This window comes from Ranitomeya variabilis, chromosome 4, assembly GCF_051348905.1.
Source record: "Ranitomeya variabilis isolate aRanVar5 chromosome 4, aRanVar5.hap1, whole genome shotgun sequence".
Lineage (NCBI taxonomy): Eukaryota > Metazoa > Chordata > Amphibia > Anura > Dendrobatidae > Ranitomeya > Ranitomeya variabilis.
In genome coordinates this window covers 519494129-519514874 of record NC_135235.1, presented here as the reverse complement: position 1 = coordinate 519514874, position 20746 = coordinate 519494129, and the positions used below count along the sequence as shown (strand labels likewise).

Below are 20746 nucleotides of genomic sequence, written 5' to 3'. Positions count from 1 at the left end.
TTTCATGACTATGAAAATTGTACATTCACACTGAAGGCATCAAAACTATGAATTAACACATGTGGAATTATATACTTAACAAAAAAGTGTGAAACAACTGAAATTATGTCTTATATTCTAGGTTCTTCAAAGTAGCCACCTTTTGCTTTGATGACTGCTTTGCACACTCTTGGCATTCTCTTGATGAGCTTCAAGAGGTAGTCACCGGAAATGGTCTTCCAACAATCTTGAAGGAGTTCCCAGAGATGCTTAGCACTTGTTGGCCCTTTTGCCTTCACTCTGCGGTCCAGCTCACCCCAAACCATCTCGATTGGGTTCAGGTCTGGTGACTGAGGAGGCTAGGTCATGTGGCGTAGCACCCCATCACTCTCCTTCTTGGTCAAATAGCCCTTACACAGCCTGGAGGTGTGTCAGGTCATTGTCCTGTTGAAAAATAAATGATGGTCCAACTAAACGCAAACCGGATGGAATAGCATGCCGCTGCAAGATGCTGTGGTAGCCATGCTGGTTCAGTATGCCTTCAACTTTGAATAAATCCCCAACAGTTTCAACAGCAAAGCACCCCCACACCATCACACCTCCTCCTCCATGCTTCACTGTGGCAACCAGGCATGTAGAATCCATCCGTTCACCTTTTCTGCGTCGCACAAAGACACGGTGGTTGGAACCAAAGATCTCAAATTTGGACTCAACAGACCAAAGCACAGATTTCCACTGGTCTAATGTCCATTCCTTGTGTTCTTTAGCCCAAACAAGTCTCTTCTGCTTGTTGCCTGTCCTTAGCAGTGGTTTCCTAGCAGCTATTTTACCATGAAGGCCTGCTGCACAAAGTCTCCTCTTAACAGTTGTTGTAGAGATGTGTCTGCTGCTAGAACTCTGTGTGGCATTGACCTGGTCTCTAATCTGAGCTACTGTTAACCTGCGATTTCTGAGGCTGGTGACTCTGATAAACTTATCCTCAGAAGCAGAGGTGACTCTTGGTCTTCCTTTCCTGGGGCGGTCCTCATGTGAACCTGTTTCTTTGTAGCGCTTGATGGTTTTTGCCACTGCACTTGGGGACACTTTCAAAGTAATGATGGCCACTCGTTTTTCTTTACTTAGCTGCTTTTTTCTTGCCATAATACAAATTCTAACAGTCTATTCAGTAGGACTATCAGCTGTGTATCCACAAGACTTCTGCACAACACAACTGATGGTCCCAACCCCATTTATAAGGCAAGAAATCCCACTTATTAAACCTGACAGGGCACACCTGTGAAGTGAAAACCATTCCCGGTGACTACCTCTTGAAGCTCATCAAGAGAATGCCAAAAGTGTGCAAAGCAGTCATCAAAGCAAAAGGTGGCTACTTTGAAGAACCTAGAATATAAGACATAATTTCAGTTGTTTTACACTTTTTTGTTAAGCGAAAGCGATCAAAAAACTTTATGTGCACAAAAATGTTACCAATAAAAACATCAACTCGGTCTGCAAAAGACATGCCCTCACATGACTCTGTCGGCTGAAATGTGGTGATTAGTGTTGAGCATTCCGATGCTGCAAGTATCGGGTATCGGCCGATACTTGCTGTATCGGAATTTCCGATACCGAGATCCGATATTTTTGTAATATCGGATATCGGTATCGAAACAACATTAATGTAAAAAGGTGTAAAAGAAAGAATTAAAATAAAAAAAATCGCTATACTCACCTGTCCGACGCAGCCGGGACCTCGGCGATTGTAAGCGGCAGCGTTGTTTCTTTAAAATTCGCGCTTTTACTTGCTTACGTGAATTCCCGGCTTCTGATTGGTCAGGGCGGCCATGTTGCCGGGACTCGGACCAATCACAGCAAGCCGTGACGAAATTACGTCACGGCTTGCTGTGATTGGTCCGCGTCCCGGCAACATGGCCGCCATTAACCAATCACAAGCCGTGACGTCACGGGAGGCTGGACACGCGCTTATTTTGAAAAGCGCGCGTGTCCAGCCTCCCGTGACGTCACGGCTTGTGATTGGTCACGGCGCCATATTGCCGGGATGCGGACCAATCACAGCAAGCCGTGACGAAATTACGTCACGGCTTGCTGTGATTGGTCCGCGTCCCAGGAACATGGCCGCCATTAACCAATCACAAGCCGTGACGTCACGGGAGGCTGGACACGCGCTTATTTTGAAAAGCGCGCGTGTCCAGCCTCCCGTGACGTCACGGCTTGTGATTGGTCACGGCGCCATATTGCCGGGACGCGGACCAATCACAGCAAGCCGTGACGTAATTTCGTCACGGCTTGCTGTGATTGGTCCGAGTCCCGGCAACATGGCCGCCCTGACCAATCAGAAGCCGGGAATTCACGTAAGCAAGTAAAAGCGCGAATTTTAAAGAAACAACGCTGCCGCTTACAATCGCCGAGGTCCCGGCTGCGTCGGACAGGTGAGTATAGCGATATTTTTTATTTTAATTCTTTATTTTACACATTTATATGGTTCCCAGGGCCTGAAGGAGAGTTTCCTCTCCTTCAGACCCTGGGAACCATCAGGAATACCGTCCGATACCTGAGTCCCATTGACTTGTATTGGTATCGGGTATCGGTATCGGATTGGATCCGATATTTTGCCGGTATCGGCCGATACTTTCCGATACCGATACTTTCAAGTATCGGACGGTATCGCTCAACACTAGTGGTGATGCAAAAACTATTTTTTGCAATAAAAAGCATCTTTTTAGTGTGACAGCAAGCAAACATAAAAAAAAGATATAAATCTGGTATCGCTGTAATCGCATTGACCCGATCTGTTTGTGCAATGAAAAGAGTTTTTTGGTGTATGACAGCAGCCAAGCATAAATAACGAATATAAATCTGGTATCGCTGTAATCGCAATGACCCGAAGAATAATGTGGTCTAATTACTTATTCGGCATGAGGAACAGCGTAAAAAATAAATAAAAGCAATTCTTCACCTGCTGTTGATTTTTTCATTCTGCCTCCCAAAGATTGCAGAAAGGCTCGGCTCACATTTATCCTGCACTCTGCACTAAGTGCTTATACTGGGGTTTCCATGTAAATATCTGAAATATGTGATTCAGGAGGAACCCCTGATGGAAGATTCCCTATAATGGAGCAGATGGAGACACTGCAGATACCATCTGGTCTATGATCCAGTGGTGTCCATCTTTTTAAGTGCGGTCTGCCACAGTTTTGTGCACTTCTGAAAAGATGGACAATGCTGAACGGAGATCAGATGGAGTCCAAATTGACTCTGCTACCTCATTGCATTAAATGGATCCCTTTGGGGTTTCATCTGAATCACTTAGATTTAGATGGAACCCCCAAAGTAATTGCTCAGCGTAGAGCATCCGATAAATATGATCTAAAATGTTATGTAAAATCTTCCCAATAAAAGCTTCAATCCAAATACACAAGAAAAGCAAGTCCCCACTCTGGTCCATCATCTGGTAATGGAAATATAAGATGTTTCCACATTACTGGTAGTACAAAGACTCTGGAAAAGTGATATGGCTCCTCGTAGCCAAAAAGAAATTCAGCAAATTCTGCATTCCCAAATCCAAATGTCCTCTCCCTTCTGAACCCCAGTGTGTCTAAACCACATTTATCGTCCACATGTTTAGAGTTTCTGTAGCGATGAGAGCCTGCCTAATGTATGGGTGCATGTCTCCAAAAGCATGAACTGGGCACTACAACGTATTGGGGACTACAACGTACTGTGCACTACAATGGCAGTTTGCAATTTTGATTCAACAACAATGCTGCTTGTGTCTGGAAAACACCCATGCAGTCAAAATCATCACTACACCTGTAGATAATTTCCCAAAGGGGTATAATTTCCAAAATGGGGTCACTTGAGGGGAATTCTGCTCTTCTAGCACTTAGGGTTTCTGCAGATGGCGTCTGCAAAATCTGAGCTCCAGGAGGCAAATAGCACTCCGTCCCTACCAAGTCTCACCGTTTAGCTAAGCAGTACCCATTTTCCTGTGTGAAAATGTAACAAGTCTGTACTATAATATCGTACCCCTTCCATTCTGAGCTTTGCACTGTGCCTGAAAAGTATTTCCTGATTACATATAGGGTATTGGCGCACGCAAGAGAAATTTTCACAACAATCGGAGGTCCATTTTTTCCTACTAACCTTTGGAAAAATTTCAAACTGGGAGCTAAAACAACATTTTAGTGGTGAAAATGTAATTATTCTTTCTTCACTGCCCAATGGTATAAAATTCTGTTATGCACATGTGGTGTCAATATGATCACTGCAGCCCTAGCTGAATACATTGGGGGGTGTAGTTTGTAAAAGGTGGTAACTTATGTTGGGTTTCTGCGGTGCTGGCACCTCAGGGGCTTGGCCATTGTGACATGACACCCTCAAACCTTTCCAGCAAAATCTGAACTTCAATAAGGTGCTTCTTCACTTCTGAGCTTTGCACCATGGCTCAAAAGTCGTTTTTGACCACAGAAATTGCAAAATAAATTTTGGGGTCCAATTTTTCCTCTTATCCTTGTTAAAACAAAAAAATTGGGGCTAAAAGAACATTTTTGTGGGAAAAATATGATTTTTTATTTTCCAGGCTCTACGTTATAAACTTTTGTGAAGCACCTGGGGAGTCAAGTTGCTCACCACACATCTAGCTAAATTCTTTGAGTGGTATAGTTTCAAAAATGGGGTAACTTGTAGGGAGTTTCCACTGTTAAGGCACATCAGGGGCTCTCCAAATGCAACATGGCATCCACTAATGATTCTAGTCAATTTTAAGCTCCAAAAATTAAATGGTGCTCCTTCCCTTCCGAGCACTGCTGTGCATCCAAACAGTAGTTTCCCCCACATATGCCTTTACATTATAAACTTCTGTGAAGCACCTGGGGGTTCAAGGTGTTCATCACATATCTAGATACATTCCTGAAGGGGTATAGTTTCTAAAATGGGGTCACTAGTGGGGAGTTTCCAAACACGGCATGGTGTCCATCCTCTATTCCAGCCAATTTTGCCTTCAAAAAGTCAAACATGCGCCTTCCATTCCGAGCCCTATCATGCCCCCAAGCAGTAGTTTTCCCCCATATATGGGATAATGACGTACTCAGGAGAAGTTGCACAACAAATTTTGGGGTCCATTTTCTCCTTTTTTTCCTTGTGAAAATAAAACAATTGGAGTCTAAAGTAAAATTTTTGTGAAAAAAGTTAAAGGTTCATTTTTTCCTTACACACTGCTTCAGTTCCTATGAAGCACCTGAAGAGGTAATAATGAAAGTAGTTTTGATAACCTTGAGGGATGCAGTTTTTAGAATGTGTCACTTTCGTTTTTTTTTCTGTCATATATGCACTTGACAGTCACTACAAATGTGATCTGATGTGAAAAATGAGAAATTGCTGGTCAACTTATAACCCTTCTAACTTCCTAACAAAAAAAAGTTTCAAAAATTGTGCTGATGTAAAGTAGACATGTGGTAAATATTATTTATTAACTATTTTGTATGACATAACTCTCTGGTTTAAGGGCATAAAAATTAAAAGTTTGAAAATTGTGAAATTTTCCAAATTTTTTCCTAAATTTACGATATTTTCACAAATAAACGCAAATCATATTGAAAAAATTTACCACTAACTTGAAGTACAATATGTCACAAAAAAGATCTCAGACTCAGTGGGATTCGTTGAAGCATTCCAGATTTATTACCACTTAAAGTGACACTGGTTAGATTTGCAAAATTTTACCTGGTCATAAAGGTGAAAATAGGCCTGGGATTGGGGATAAAGGGGTCCTATACTGGTATAAAATAGCCATGGTCTATGGGCTGAACCAGCCTCTAACATATTATTTTACTTTAAGAATAGGAAACATGTAATTTATTAATTTAAATAAAGTGACTATAGGGTCAACATACATGAATTCTGTATTGAACTTCTGGCAGTGTCTAAGCTAGTATTTTGAACCATATGGCAAAAATATGTCTTATATTTCCATTCAAATGACTTCTTATAAGTGGATGTATAAGTTGTGATAAGGCTATACGTTGACCTAGTATTATCATTGGATCTAGTTTGTGCTTTATTTGGTTTGGTGTCGATATGCATTGCTTGGTCCTACTTGACAACTAGTAAAAATGGATGTTCATAATTGTATTTTGCCTTTGGAAAACTTAGCTATTGGATAGACTTTTCTGTACATACAAATGGTAAATGTAATTCAGCAGAATGATGATTATCCCTTAACCCGCTCTAGAAATTTTCTTACCTTCAACTTTTGGCCTTGCCTCGAGTTGGGTCCAGAGAACGAGGAGTAGTGTCGATAAATACAGCAGCTTCATCTTACAGCTTGGAAATCTGAAAGTGATTTTCTGCAGGAAACAACATGAATAAAGTGTGAAATATGATGAAATATGATTTTAGACCATTTGTACTAGTTAAGAGAGATAGCTAAATTTATTTTTAATCCAGTTTATGTTTAGTGACCAAGAATTTCTCCTATCTTTAGTCAGGGAAAGATATCAGTGGATCTTTATGATTGCTGCAGTTAATCAACACTTAAAGGGAATCTGTCAGTAGGATCAATCCTCCTAAATCATCAATATGGGCATGTATGTCATAGGAGGTTGAATAAAATTATTCCTTGATATCCGTGAGCCAATGTCTTATTCCAGAGAAACCCTCATTTTTGTTAATATGTAAATAAGCTGTTAGTCATAGTGGAGAAATGCAGGCATCAACACAAAATTCAATGTTACTTTTCTTTTATGCTTTCCAAGATTTTCTTTTCTTTTATGCTTTCCAAGATTTTCCAGGTCTTTCTCATGGCATTGTGCAATAACAGTTCTAAATGCAAGACAGGGCCACCTGGATATGTTTGCCAAATGCAGTGGGATAAGAAAAAAGCAGTCCAGTTATCTATGTGCGGAACAGAGATCTCCCTAAGAATCTGCCTCCAGAATGTATTTCAAATCAAAGGGGGTGTTTCCAGTGTGAGACATGTAAGACATGTAATGACTGAAAGACTGCCCTCTGGATCTACATGTCTTACTGCATTTAAATAAGCTATGGAGGCCGATTCTCAGGGAGATCTATATCTTAATAGATAATTTTGATTTCTGAGGAAATCCTATTGAAAGAATAAAAGCATCCACACTACAGTATATATAAACAGAGAGATGGTGAGGAAACACTTAACTAATGTAAATGAATTTAAATCTCCTGGTCCAGATTAATTACATCCTAGGGTACTGAGAGAGTTAGCAGAGGAAATTGCAGAACTACTAGCCAGATTCTTTGAAAAATCCTGAGAACATTGGAGTCCCAGAAGTTTGGAGAAGGGCAAAGAAATGTCCCTTTCTTCATAAACGGAAAGAAGATGGAGCCAGGAAATTACAGGCCAGTGAGCCTTACTTCTATACCAGGAATGATCTTTGAGCAAATTATTAAACAGCATGTAAGTAAATAGTTGGATAAGAATATAGTGAATAGCCAGACCCAGCATGGGTTTGTAGGAAGCAAGTCATGCCAGACTAATCTAATTTCCATTAATGATGGAATCACTGACTGGGTAGATCAGGGAAATGCGGTTGATATAGTATATCTCGACTTCAGCAAAGCATTTGATAAAGTATCTCATATTATCCTTATTGAAAAAATGACCAAGCATAGGATTGACAAGGCTGCGGTTAGGTGGATCAAACCTGGCTCAGTGCTTGTGCTCAAAGACTGGTGATAAATGGTTGCACTTCCAAGAGTGGAAGAGTGTTTCAAGTGGAGTACCACAAGGCTCTGTCCTAGCCCCACTGTGGTTCAACACTTTTATAAATGATCTAGATAAGGGAACTGAAGGTAAACTAATCAAATTTGTAGACGATGAAAAGCTAGGAGGGATAGCTAATATTAGAGTAGACAGAGAAAGGTTTCAGAAGGATCTAGATAAGCTTGAACAATGGGCAGCAACTAATAAAATGTTAATTAACAGGGAGAAATCCAAGATTCTACATTTGGGCAAAAAAAAATGAAAAAAATATCTACAGAATGAGAGGAATAGAACTAAGCAACAGCATGTGTGAAAAAGACTTGGGTATACTAATAGATCACAAGAAATAAGAACCGTGCGCACAACTATTGAGGGTGCCAGGGTAGGTTCCCACACCGTTAGTAATGATAATAAGAAACCCGGCACTCAACTGTAGTAAAACATTTCGGTCTTACATCAGACCTTCCTCAATTACAAAATGCAGTGTTTCTATTGTTTCAGGTGTGCCAAAGTGTGTAGTAGCAGATCACTGGATCCGAGAGTCTGTGTGTCCTGGATAAATAAATGCAGGAATTGTAGCCTGTGCGCTTGCAGCTGGCGAATATGGAGTGCCACAGTGGCATGTAGAGGTATCATTCTAATGAAAAAAGCATTGTCAATGTGTACAGCTCCTTCACTGAATATTTTATTGTTCTACTTTAAAGCGTGACAGTCAGCACAAAATTACTGGTCAAACAAGTGCTCAGTGAACCCTCGGTGTGGCCAAACATTTAAGTGTACCTTCTCAACTACTTATTTTTCCTCTATCGCCACCGCCCCCCTCTGCTTTAATAGCTATGGCTTTATAGAAGGTGGAAGATAGATGTAAAACAAGGAGGTGGGAAGGTGCAATAAAGTCTTTGGCCACGCCAAGGGTGCACAGAGCGCCAATACTTGGTTTGACCAGTCATTTTGTGCTGACATACTCGCGTTAACCCTTTAATGCACTATGATGTACAAGTATGCCATGGAATTTCTTTAGTTGAGGCAACAAATTGCAGTCGCCCAGTATCATCAGGTGCTGATGTCACTGGTATTGTTGGTTGTAAAAAATCAGCTGATACCAAGATGGCACTGGTATTCAAAGTTGTTGTTTTTTTTAATATATTTCATATATATGTACACTAATATTTTCCTAAGATAAAGTAAAAAGAGTACGTTTTCCACTAAATATTTAAAAATTATGCAGTACTCCTTCTAGTAATAAGCTTGAGCTCATTAAACAGAGTTTTGACTTCAGCCCAATTTTTTGGATAAGATCTCTCAGCAAAGTCAGCTTTCCATTTTGATTGGCCAAGTGCCAGTGATTGTAGGTCTTATTAATACATTCACTGAGAAAAATTTATTTTACTTGCACAGAAGATTCAGTGTACATAGACATATTATTACTTTGTGAAATCTCTAAATTGACAACTAGATTCCCTGTAGTATTTCATTATTAGGCATAAGGATATGGTTCATACACACGCCATCAGTAAAGTTAGAAATATAAAAACTTAAATCGGTTGTCTGGTCTTAAACTACAAGTCTACAGTCACTTTATGTGACTGCAGACTTGTGAATCTTCACATCGCATGCACTGAGCGCTGTGAGGATTATCCAGTGTTTAACGCAAATGTATTGAGCGAGGCCGACAGTGAGTAGTCATATGACCGCATGTGTGCGATTTGCATGCTTCTGGCCACATTCTGACTAGACTGTATCTGGCCTCGCTCAATACACCTGCATTAAGCGAGACCTAATACAGTCTAGTCAACATGTGGCCGCATGTATGCAAATCATATACTTGTGGCTTACGGCCATGCCCCCTCCTTTCCAGGCATAGGCACTGAAGAATCCTCACACTGTGTGCGTGATGTGAGGATTCACAAGTCTGCAGTCACATATATAGACTTGTACTTTAATACCTGGCAACCCCTTTAAGATATAAGTATATGCCACAATATAATCGCAAGTTAGCAGTTCAGTCACCCATATAGATAATTGTAGAATTGCAAGTGCCTGGAGGACTAGAATGCAAATTTAATCAGAGAACAGAGAAAGTGAGATGTGTGGGGTGTGGGGGGTGTGGGGTGTGGGGGGTGGGGAGGGAGGGATCACTTGTTTAACTGGACAAATGTTGAAAGATTTCAGCTGGTGTCACGACTTTTTGCGCCCCTCCTTGTTCATTTGTTCAATACTTCTTCCCTGTGTCATTTCTCATTATGACACATAACTTAATTTATGGACATCTATGGTTTGATTTATTTGCCTGTGTAGATTGGATGAGTTGTTACCGACATCTGGTGAGAATTTCATGTTGATAGCATCTTTATAAATATATTTACATAGAAAATTGGTGACGTGTTCAATACTTATTTGACCCCAGTATCCGATGCATGGGTAATTTTATTAATGCAAAATAATCTTAGTTACGGCACTTTAATTTAGAATAAGATGCAGCATTTATAGAGGACTAAGTAGATAGTGTCACCTGGTTTCCTGTGTTTTTAGTGTAGAGAACCAAATACTGGTCTCTTTCAGAAAGACAATTTACCGTTGCCCAACTGAGTTTTCGGTAATCTGACACATGTGAAAGAGCCGTAATAAGGTTAGCTTGCTCCTGAGACTAAACACTGTAAGAAAGTCGTGAGAGCCCCTCAAAAGGAAATAAAGAACACATTTCCAGCTCACTTGGTTTATGCAAGGTGAATTGAATGGCCCAGTATGGATTTGTTGGGATCACAGAGGGTATTATTCAGAGCAGAGTGTACAAAAACAATGGAATATTAATGGTGTGCATCATACTTCCTCTCCGTCACAAAAGCAACCATAAAACCCCAAGCTATGAAAGAACGTCCAATTGTACAAATCTCTCATCCTTTTAATTCCACCTCCACTTCTTAGTTTTTATTGTTACAAGAGTATATTATTCCAACAGGAGAATATAAAATAAGACTCAACACCTTGTTTCCTTTTAAGTTTTTGTGCATAAAAATGAATGACCTTTATCTAAATGAGGGAAACAGAAAATATATGCAAGGGGGTCTAATAAGTATCAGAATGAAGGATTTAGGTCAGCCAGAATAAATTATTTTGTAGGCCTCTTGTCTCTGGTATTTTAGTATTTTAGCTCGAACCTAGCTAAATACATTACTATATTTATGGCTTATATAAAATCCAAGAAATTTGTGCCAAAATAACATCAAATTGAATTAAGGAAAGCAGGTTAACTTTTCTTAAATACTTAAAACGGAGATTTTTTTTTTGTTCTCATTGAGAAATAAAGCGTTGAGGAACAGCAGAGGCCTAAGAAGCTTTTGAGCACTTGATCATGCCCCTGTACAACTCAGAAGTTGTGTTCAGCTATAACAATGCCATGTAGATGAGACATTCTAGTTTGGTGTATTACTTTAGTTATGAGCAAGGTGAAGTAATACTTGTCTTAGAAGAGTCATCAAAGGACAAGGTTCTCATATGTCTTTGGCGTTAAGTGAAAGACGTCTTGTTAAACCTATTGAAGTCGGATTTATCTTCATCAGTTCCATCTTTTGGCAGACGACTTGAAAGATATTTAATTTCTGAAGTAGAGCAGTTTAAGAGTAGACGTGAAACCACAGAAAACTAGGGTATTTATGGTATCAGTGGTGCTTGGAAGTCATGAACCCCTCAGAAATTGTAATATTTATGCATACATTTTAACTTAAAAAATCAGATTTTCACACACTTCCTAAATGTAGATAAAAAGAACCAAATAAAACAAATGAGTCAAAAATATTAGACGTTTCCAATTTTTCAATGAGGAAAATTATCCAATATCACTTGTCTGTGGGTGTCAAAATTATGTGGACCTTTAGGATTAACAGATAATTTGATGGGGAAATTAGAATCTGCTGTTTTCAATCAATGGGATAACAATCAAGTGTGAATGGGCCACCAGTTTTATTTAAAGAACGGGGATCAAAGTTTGATATTCACAACACGTTTGTGGAAAAGTATTGTGCTACAAACAAAAGAAATTGCTGAGGACCTCAAAACAAGATTTACCAGGCAGGAAAAAGTTACAAAAACTTCTCTAAAGAGATTAGATTACACCAATTTACACATATAGACGTATTGTGTTCAAATAGAGAGAATTTATGACCATTATTCCAATTCCTGGTTGACCAGCAAAAATCACTCCAAGGGCAAGACATACATTCACAAGGTCAAAAAAGAACACAAGGCAGCTTTTAAGCAGCTAAGGGTCTCTTTCATGTTAGCTAATTTTAATGTTGATGAGTCTACTGTGAGGAAGATATTGACGACAATGTTGTGCAAGGCAGAATTGTAAGGAGAAAGCTGCTTTCCAAAATGAGCATCTGCAGTTTGCTAAAGATTACCTGGGCAAGCTAGAAAGCTATTGGACGTTTTGTGGATAGATGAGACCTAAATAGTGCTTTTAGGTTTAAATGAGAAATGTTTGGAAAAAGAAAAACACTGCATTACAGCATAAAAACCTCATACCATCTGTGTAACATGGTGGTTTGGGCTGGTTTTGCTGCAAATGGGCCAGGATGGCTTGTCATTGTTAATGGAACAATATGTTCTTACTTATAGCAACAAATTCTAAAGGAAATGCCAGGACATCCTTCCATCAGGTGAATCTAAAAATAATGTGAACTATGTAGAAATGCAATGACCCAAGGCACACAAGTCATTCTACAAAAGAATGGCTAAAGAATAAAGTTAAACTTTTGCAATGGCCAAGTCTAAGTCATAACCTTAATTGTATAGTAATTTTGTGGAAGAACCTTAAGTGAGCAGTTCTTAAGAGAAAACCCACCATCAGAACAAAGTTGAAGCTAATTCATTTTCTTATATCACTATAATCTTATCAGAGATATGCTAAATGGACATTCCCTTTAAGGAAGAGACAATAATCTCACGGATCATGTAATGGAAGAGTCTAAAAGGTAAATTACGGTACACCTTAAATATACCTTTGTAAAACAATGCCATGTTCTTTAATCTAACTCTTTTGGGGTCATAAAGGAAAGGATAATTTTTCTGAACTAGATGTAGAATTGAAGTAACACTTCAATAAACACCAACAACTAAAATCATATTTTTTAAAATGGACAGGTCACCAGATTTCACATTATATGCTGCATACATCATTAAAACTGATGTGGCTGGTGTGCTTACTTTGAAAATCCAAGTCTGAACGAGACCATATTGTTTTTCAAAAATGTCCCCTCCTGATATTAAATTCAGCTATAGCTGGACACATAAAATGATAATTTTAATAAACCCGTTAAAGGGAACCAGTCTCTCAAAAGGATTATGCAGCCACTCTGTTGTCACTGTGCATTTCCAATTACATCAGTAATTACATCAGTCTCAATAGGATGGAGAGTTCTATTTAATTATGTTGACAGGTAGCATTAATCTGGTGATAGATCTGCTTTAAAGCATTGTTTTTGGAAAGTATTTTAATATATAATTACATTCAACAACTATATCCGGTTGAGGAACGTGCAGCTGCCATGGCCTCAGTGACAGCACCAAACATGTAAGAATTAGACATCTGAGTATGTCCATTATGTAAGAAGTACAGAAGAGAGGATTCACAGCAATTTTACTACAAGTGACCTGATGCTCACATGCTAACAGACACCATTCACATGGAACCGTCTTTGATAGCACCTGATGAAAAGATCTTTGTTCTTTCCTACAAAATGGGACACTAAAGTGAAGTATAGGTTCATGGGAAACTGCATGTAAAACTTCTGACGGGTCAATCTAAGTTCCCAGTATTTCTACACATCTAAAAGAAGAATGTCAAGTCAGGATACCATGCTGGAGAAGTACAGCACCTCATCATTTTAATGATCTCTGCTTGTAAACGTTTAACACCTTCCCCACCTTGGGATTTTCCAATTTTGCAATTTTGGTTTTTACTTCCCTTCTTCCTAGAGCCATAACTTTTTTATTTTTCCATCAATATGGCCATGTGAGGGCTTTATTTTTGCAAGACAAATTGCACTTTTAGTTTCCAAAAGCTTTATTGAAATTTCAACAATAACAGATACAGTACAAAATCTAATTGTGCTCCCTCGCAGGGGAGTTTTCAACTGAGTAATGTAAAGAGAAACACAGACTTAACATTAACATGGAGGAAGACATAACAGAGACAACAGGGGGAAAAAACAAAAGGAGAGGGAAGAAATGCATTTACAGCTTGATTTTTATCAATTATTTTCCCCACAGAATTTACCGTTTCATTATGGGGACAATCGTAGAGTCTGATTCAAATGTAGATTAGGCTGCAAGTCCATCCATGGGCTCCATATTTTAAAGAACTGATCTCACCCATCATTTCTAGTAGCCTCAATGCGTTCATAAAGCATAATTTTATTCATCCTATCCTTAACCAATTGCAGTGATAACATTGGGGACCTCCAACTCGAAGCAATATGTATCTTAGTAGCCATAGAGAGGAAAGTAACCAACCTAAAAAGACTTTTAGGAAGAGATGGGTGTCTCGCCCCAAGGAGTAGCACAGAGGCGTCTAAATTGTTTTTTTTTCCAGTTTATTGGTCCACCAGGAGATTGATCTTTTGCCATAAGTTAGATACCACTGGACATGTCCACCAGATGTGTTTCGTATCCCCGGGTGGGTTACAACCCCGGAAGCATAAGTTTGAGACATTCAGGTATATGTTATGAAGTTTAGTTGGTACCAGATAGGTCCTGTGGAGAACTTTTGACAAGTTGCACTTTTGAACGACAGCATTGATTTTACCATATAGGGTACTGGAAAAGGTGAAAAAAATTCCAAGTGCGATGAAATTGCAAAAAAAAGTGCAATCCCACAGTTGTTTTTTTTTTGTTTGTTTTTTTACCATATTCACTAAATGCTAAAACTGACCAGCCATTTTGATTCTCCAGGTCATTACGAGTTCATAGATACCAAAGATTTATAGGGTCTTTTTTATTTAAGTGGTGAAAACAAAATCCCCCCAAAAAAAGACCCGCAGCGTCTCCATTTTTTTTAAATCTGGGGCTTAGGTGAGGGCTTATTGTTTGCAAGTCTGATGTTTTTATTGATACCATTTTGGGATAGATATATGATGTTTTGATCGCCTGTTATTGCATTTTATTGTAATGTTGCTGTGACCTAAAAACCGTAATTCTGGTGTTTTGATTTTTTTTGTTTCGCCGTTTGCCAATCGGATTAACTGTTTTTATATTCTGATAGATCGGGCGATTCTGAACAAGACAATACCAAATATGTTTATATTTGGTTTTTTTATTGTTTTATTTTGAATGGGGCGAATGGGGGTGATTTGAACTTTCACATTTTCTTAATGTTTTTAATATTTTTTAAAACTTATTTTGAAACTTATTTTGCTTTTTACTTGTTTCAATAGTCAAAATTGACTTGGAGCTGTGATATTATGATCATTTGTGTTATACAGTACATAGCAGGACTTTAGCTTTGCTATGTGTAACAGAAATACTCATCTGCTATGAACGCTGGCCACTTGGTTCTCCTGCAGACCCATCGGCGACCTGCAATCATGTGACAGGGGTGCAGAAATGGAGCTACTGAGGCGCTTCCGGCACGGACATGTTAAATGCTCCTGTCAGAGATTGATTGTGTAGCGCCCCCACTACCGCAGGGCCGAGGGGTACCCGGTACCGGGCCTCTGAGTCTCTGCTCTGGGGTTGTCACGGTGGCTAAGCCCGGTCCGTGACCCTGCTGGAGGGGCGTACAGTGATAGATATGATGGATGATGGTGGTGGTGAGGCTGTAGTGGTTGCAGTGCAATAAATAACGAGGACACCAGGTTGCAGTCTCTTTACCTCTTTACTGAAGATCTCTGGGTCCTCAGTCCGGAGTCCGGATAACCAGGCTGCGCAAGTCCGGCCGGTCCAATGGCACCTCCAGAGTTCTCTTAACAGGTGGAAATCTGCGCCTACCTCCTAGCGCTGTGTGTTGCGGTCCTTCCCTGCTGTGCTTACGGAAAGTCCCCACAACTGTTGTGTCCATTTCTTAAGTTCCCTCACAACTCGATTAGATGATGTTCTGCTAATCCTCCGTCCTTCCCTGATGTTACGGTTGGAACGGCACCCGTATGACGGGTAGGCTCGGAGCTCTTCCGGGACCCTAGAGTCGCCCCTCTCCACAAGTTGCCCCCCAAGACTGCATAGGTGATTTTGATGAGACAGCCCGCCTTTGACTGACTGTCCTGCCGTTGGTTTAGAGTATTGCTTGAAGCTAGATATTGTAATACTCCCTCGACGTTCCGGCCGCTGGTTGTGCGCCTCAGTAGGATGTTGCCTCGGTCTTACAGCACGACCCCTACTGGTATTCTCCTTGTTGCTTTGATCTCGTTTCTCACTCAGCACAATCTATCTCGCTTTCAATCCTTCCTTGGGTACCGCCGCTATACTGAGCAGGCACGGTCCCGTTATGTTCGCTCAAGTTGCCAAGCCTCTGTCAGGATCCCACCCCTGACAGAGACCCTACCGAATCTTCTCCCGCAACACCCTCTGCCACAAGGTGTTGCCTGGTTCCAACCCAGTCAGCTTTCTGTCTAACTTCCTGTCTGACCCCCAGTTTTACCAGTGTGTGGAGAGTGGCCTAATGAATAGAACCCTTAGCTCCCCCTGGAGGCCCGGCGGTGAAATGTATTGGTGTCTGTGATACCTGATCAGATGAACTCCTTCAGTGCCATCAGACGTACCATAGCTCCCCTTAGTGGCGGAGCCACAGTACTGCAATGACCAGGACTCTGGGGCGCTGCAATTGCATCTGCGGCTGTTTCGGGCACATGATCAGATGAGATAAGCTGTCATGTGCTGCACTCCCCCCCGGTTAAATCCAGTACTCCGGGACTGGGAAGAAAACAACAATACAGGTTAGCAAAAAGACATACAATTTTGTTGAGTGCAATAACAATAAGTATATTTAAACAGAGCTTCCCTTTATGGGAGGTGAGGACACTTGAACGTTACAAACACGGTTAATTATCATAGCAACTGTCATGAATCCCAATGGCTAGGGATAGCACAGGAAAAGCAAGGTACAAATATATAACGGACGAGCTCTAGGGTGATGGAACCTGGGCTGACCGCTGCCCTACGCCTGACAAACGCAACTAGAGATAGCCAGGGAGCGTGCCTACGTTGGTTCTAGACGCCACGCACCAGCCTAAGAGCTAACTAGTACTGCAGAGAAAATAAAGACCTCACTTGCCTCCAGAGGGATGAACCCCGAAAGGTATAGTTGCCCCCCACATGTATTGACGGTGAAATGAGAGGAAGGCACACACATAGAGATGATATATATAGGTTTAGCAAATTGAGGCCCGCTGTAAACTAGAAAGCAGAACGATACAAAAGGGGTCTGAGCGGTCAGCAAAAAACCCTAATCAAAAAACCATCGTGAGATTACAAGAACCCATGTGCCAACTCATGGCACATGGGGAGAACCTCAGTCCACTAGAGCTACCAGCTAGCATAGAGACATAATAAGCAAGCTGGACAAAAAACCAAACAACTGAAAATCAGCACTTAGCTTATCCTGAAAGATCTAGGAGCAGGTAGGCAGGAACAAAACAGAGCACATCTGAATACATTGATAGCCGGCAAGGGAATGACAGAAAGGCCAGGTAAAATAGGAAACACCCAGCCTCTGATGGACAGGTGGAAACCAAAGGCCGCAACCCACCAAAGTCACCCAGTACCAGCAGTAACCACCAGAGGGAGCCCACAAACAGAATCCACAACAGTACCCCCCCCTTGAGGAGGGGTCACCGAACCCTCACGAGAACCCCCAGGGCGATCAGGGTGAGCTCTATGGAAGGCGCGGACCAAATCAGTCACATGAACATCGGAGGCGACCACCCAGGAATTATCCTCCTGACCATAACCCTTCCACTTAACCAAATACTGGAGTTTGCGTCTGGAAACACGAGAATCCAAGATCTTCTCAACAACATACTCCAATTCTCCCTCCACCAGCACTGGAGCAGGAGGCTCAACCGAAGGAACAACGGGCACCTCATACCTCCGCAACAACGACCGATGGATCACATTATGAATAGCAAACGATGCTGGGAGATCCAAACGAAAAGATACAGGGTTAAGAATCTCCGAGATCCTATAAGGACCGATGAATCGAGGATTGAACTTAGGAGAAGAGACCTTCATAGGGACAAAACGAGAAGACAACCACACCAAATCCCCAACCAGAAGTCGGGGACCCACGCGGCGACGGCGATTAGCAAACTGCTGAGTCTTCTCCTGAGATAACTTCAAATTGTCCACCACCTGATTCCAAATCTGATGTAGCCTGTTCACCACCACGTCCACTCCAGGACAATCCGAAGACTCCACCTGACCAGAGGAAAAACGAGGATGAAACCCCGAATTACAAAAAAAAGGAGAGACCAACGTGGCAGAACTAGCCCGATTATTAAGAGCAAATTCGGCCAGTGGCATAAAAGCAACCCAGTCATCTTGATCAGCAGAAACAAAACACCTCAAATAAGTTTCCAAGGTCTGATTAGTTCGCTCCATCTGGCCATTCGTCTGAGGATGGAATGCAGACGAGAAAGACAAATCAATGCCCATCTTGGCACAAAACGTCCGCCAAAATCTAGACACAAACTGGGATCCCCTGTCAGAAACGATATTCTCCGGAATCCCATGCAAACGAACCACGTTCTGAAAAAATAAAGGGACCAACTCAGAGGAGGAAGGCAACTTAGGCAAGGGCACCAAATGAACCATCTTAGAAAAGCGGTCACACACAACCCAGATAACGGACATTTTCTGTGAAACCGGGAGATCAGAAATAAAATCCATGGAAATGTGCATCCAAGGCCTCTTCGGGATGGGCAAGGATAACAACAACCCACTGGCCCGAGAACAGCAAGGCTTAGCTCGAGCACACACTTCACAAGACTGCACAAAGGTACGCACATCCCTAGACAAGGAAGGCCACCAAAAAGACCTGGCCACCAAGTCTCTAGTACCAAATATTCCAGGATGACCAGCCAACACAGAAGAATGGACCTCGGAGATGACTCTACTGGTCCAATCATCCGGAACAAACAGTCTTTCTGGTGGACAACGATCCGGTTTATCCACCTGAAACTCCTGCAATGCACGTCGCAAGTCTGGGGATACGGCGGACAATATTACCCCATCCCTAAGGATACCAGTAGGCCCAGAGTCTCCAGGAGAGTCAGGCACAAAACTCCTGGAAAGAGCATCTGCCTTCACATTCTTTGAACCTGGCAGGTATGAAACCACGAAATTGAAACGAGAAAAAAACAACGACCAACGAGCCTGTCTAGGATTCAAACGCCTGGCAGACTCAAGGTAAATGAGATTCTTGTGATCAGTCAAGACCACCACACGATGTTTAGCACCCTCAAGCCAATGACGCCACTCCTCAAATGCCCACTTCATGGCCAAAAGCTCCCGATTACCCACATCATAATTGCGCTCGGCGGGCGAGAATTTTCTAGAGAAGAAAGCACATGGCTTCATCACCGAGCCATTAGAACTTCTCTGTGACAAAACCGCCCCCGCTCCAATCTCGGAAGCATCAACCTCAACCTGAAAAGGAAGTGAAACATCTGGTTGACACAACACAGGAGCAGAAGAAAACCGGCGCTTAAGTTCCTGAAAGGCCCCCACGGCCGCAGGAGACCAATCAGCAACATCAGCACCCTTTTTAGTCAAATCAGTCAAAGGTTTAACAATACTGGAAAAATTAGCAATGAACCGACGATAAAAATTAGCAAACCCCAAGAACTTCTGTAGGCTCTTAACAGATGTAGGTTGTGTCCAGTCACAAATTGCCTGAACCTTGACGGGATCCATCTCAATAGTAGAAGGAGAAAAAATGTACCCCAAAAAAGAAATCTTCTGGACTCCGAAGAGACACTTTGAGCCCTTCACAAACAGAGAATTGGCCCGCAGAACCTGAAACACCTTCCTGACCTGTAGAACATGAGACTCCCAGTCATCAGAAAACACCAAAATATCATCCAAATACACAATCATAAACTTATCCAGATATTCACGGAAAATATTGTGCATAAAGGACTGAAAGACTGACGGAGCATTGGAGAGTCCAAAAGGCATTACCAAATACTCAAAATGGCCCTCAGGCGTATTAAATGCGGTTTTCCACTCATCACCCTGTTTTATCCGCACCAGATTATACGCACCGCGAAGATCTATCTTAGTGAACCACCTAGCCCCCTTAATGCGAGCAAACAAATCAGTCAATAATGGCAATGGATACTGATATTTGACTGTAATCTTATTCAGAAGGCGATAATCTATACAAGGCCTCAGGGAACCATCTTTTTTTGCCACGAAAAAAAAACCTGCTCCCAGAGGGGACGAAGATGGACGAATATGTCCCTTTTCCAAGGACTCCTTAATATAATTCCGCATAGCAGTATGCTCTGGCAGTGACAGATTAAATAAACGACCCTTAGGGAACTTACTGCCAGGAATCAATTCTATAGCACAGTCACAATCTCTATGAGGAGGGAGCGAATTGAGCTTAGGCTCCTCAAAAACATCCCTATAGTCAGACAAAAACTCAGGGATCTCAGAAGGAGTAGATGAAGCGATTGAAATCGGAGGTGCATCATCATGAACCCCCTGACATCCCCAGCTTAACACAGACATTGTTTTCCAGTCCAGGACAGGATTATGAGTTTGTAACCATGGCAGACCCAGCACTAGTACATCATGTAAATTATACAGTACAAGGAAGCGAATCACCTCCTGATGAACGGGAGTCATGCGCATGGTCACTTGTGTCCAATACTGCAGTTTATTCATAGCCAATGGTGTAGAGTCAATTCCCTTCAGAGGAATAGGAACTTCCAGAGGCTCCAGACTAAAACCGCAGCGTTTAGCAAATGACCAATCCATAAGACTCAGGGCAGCGCCCGAATCCACATAGGCATCAACGGAAATGGAAGACAGTGA

General features: G+C 41.5%; 1 protein-coding gene across 2 annotated transcripts in view; it reads right to left on the bottom strand.

Moving 5' to 3' along the window:
* Window positions 1–20746, bottom strand: part of MATN4 (matrilin 4) — a 113356-nt gene that overhangs the window by 35525 nt on the left and 57085 nt on the right. For both annotated transcript variants that reach the window (XM_077252168.1, XM_077252169.1), the window contains exon 2: window positions 6221–6323. In XM_077252168.1, the coding sequence (XP_077108283.1) occupies window positions 6221–6293 (73 nt within the window). In that variant the 5' untranslated portion in view covers window positions 6294–6323. The remainder of the gene's footprint in view (window positions 1–6220; window positions 6324–20746) is intronic.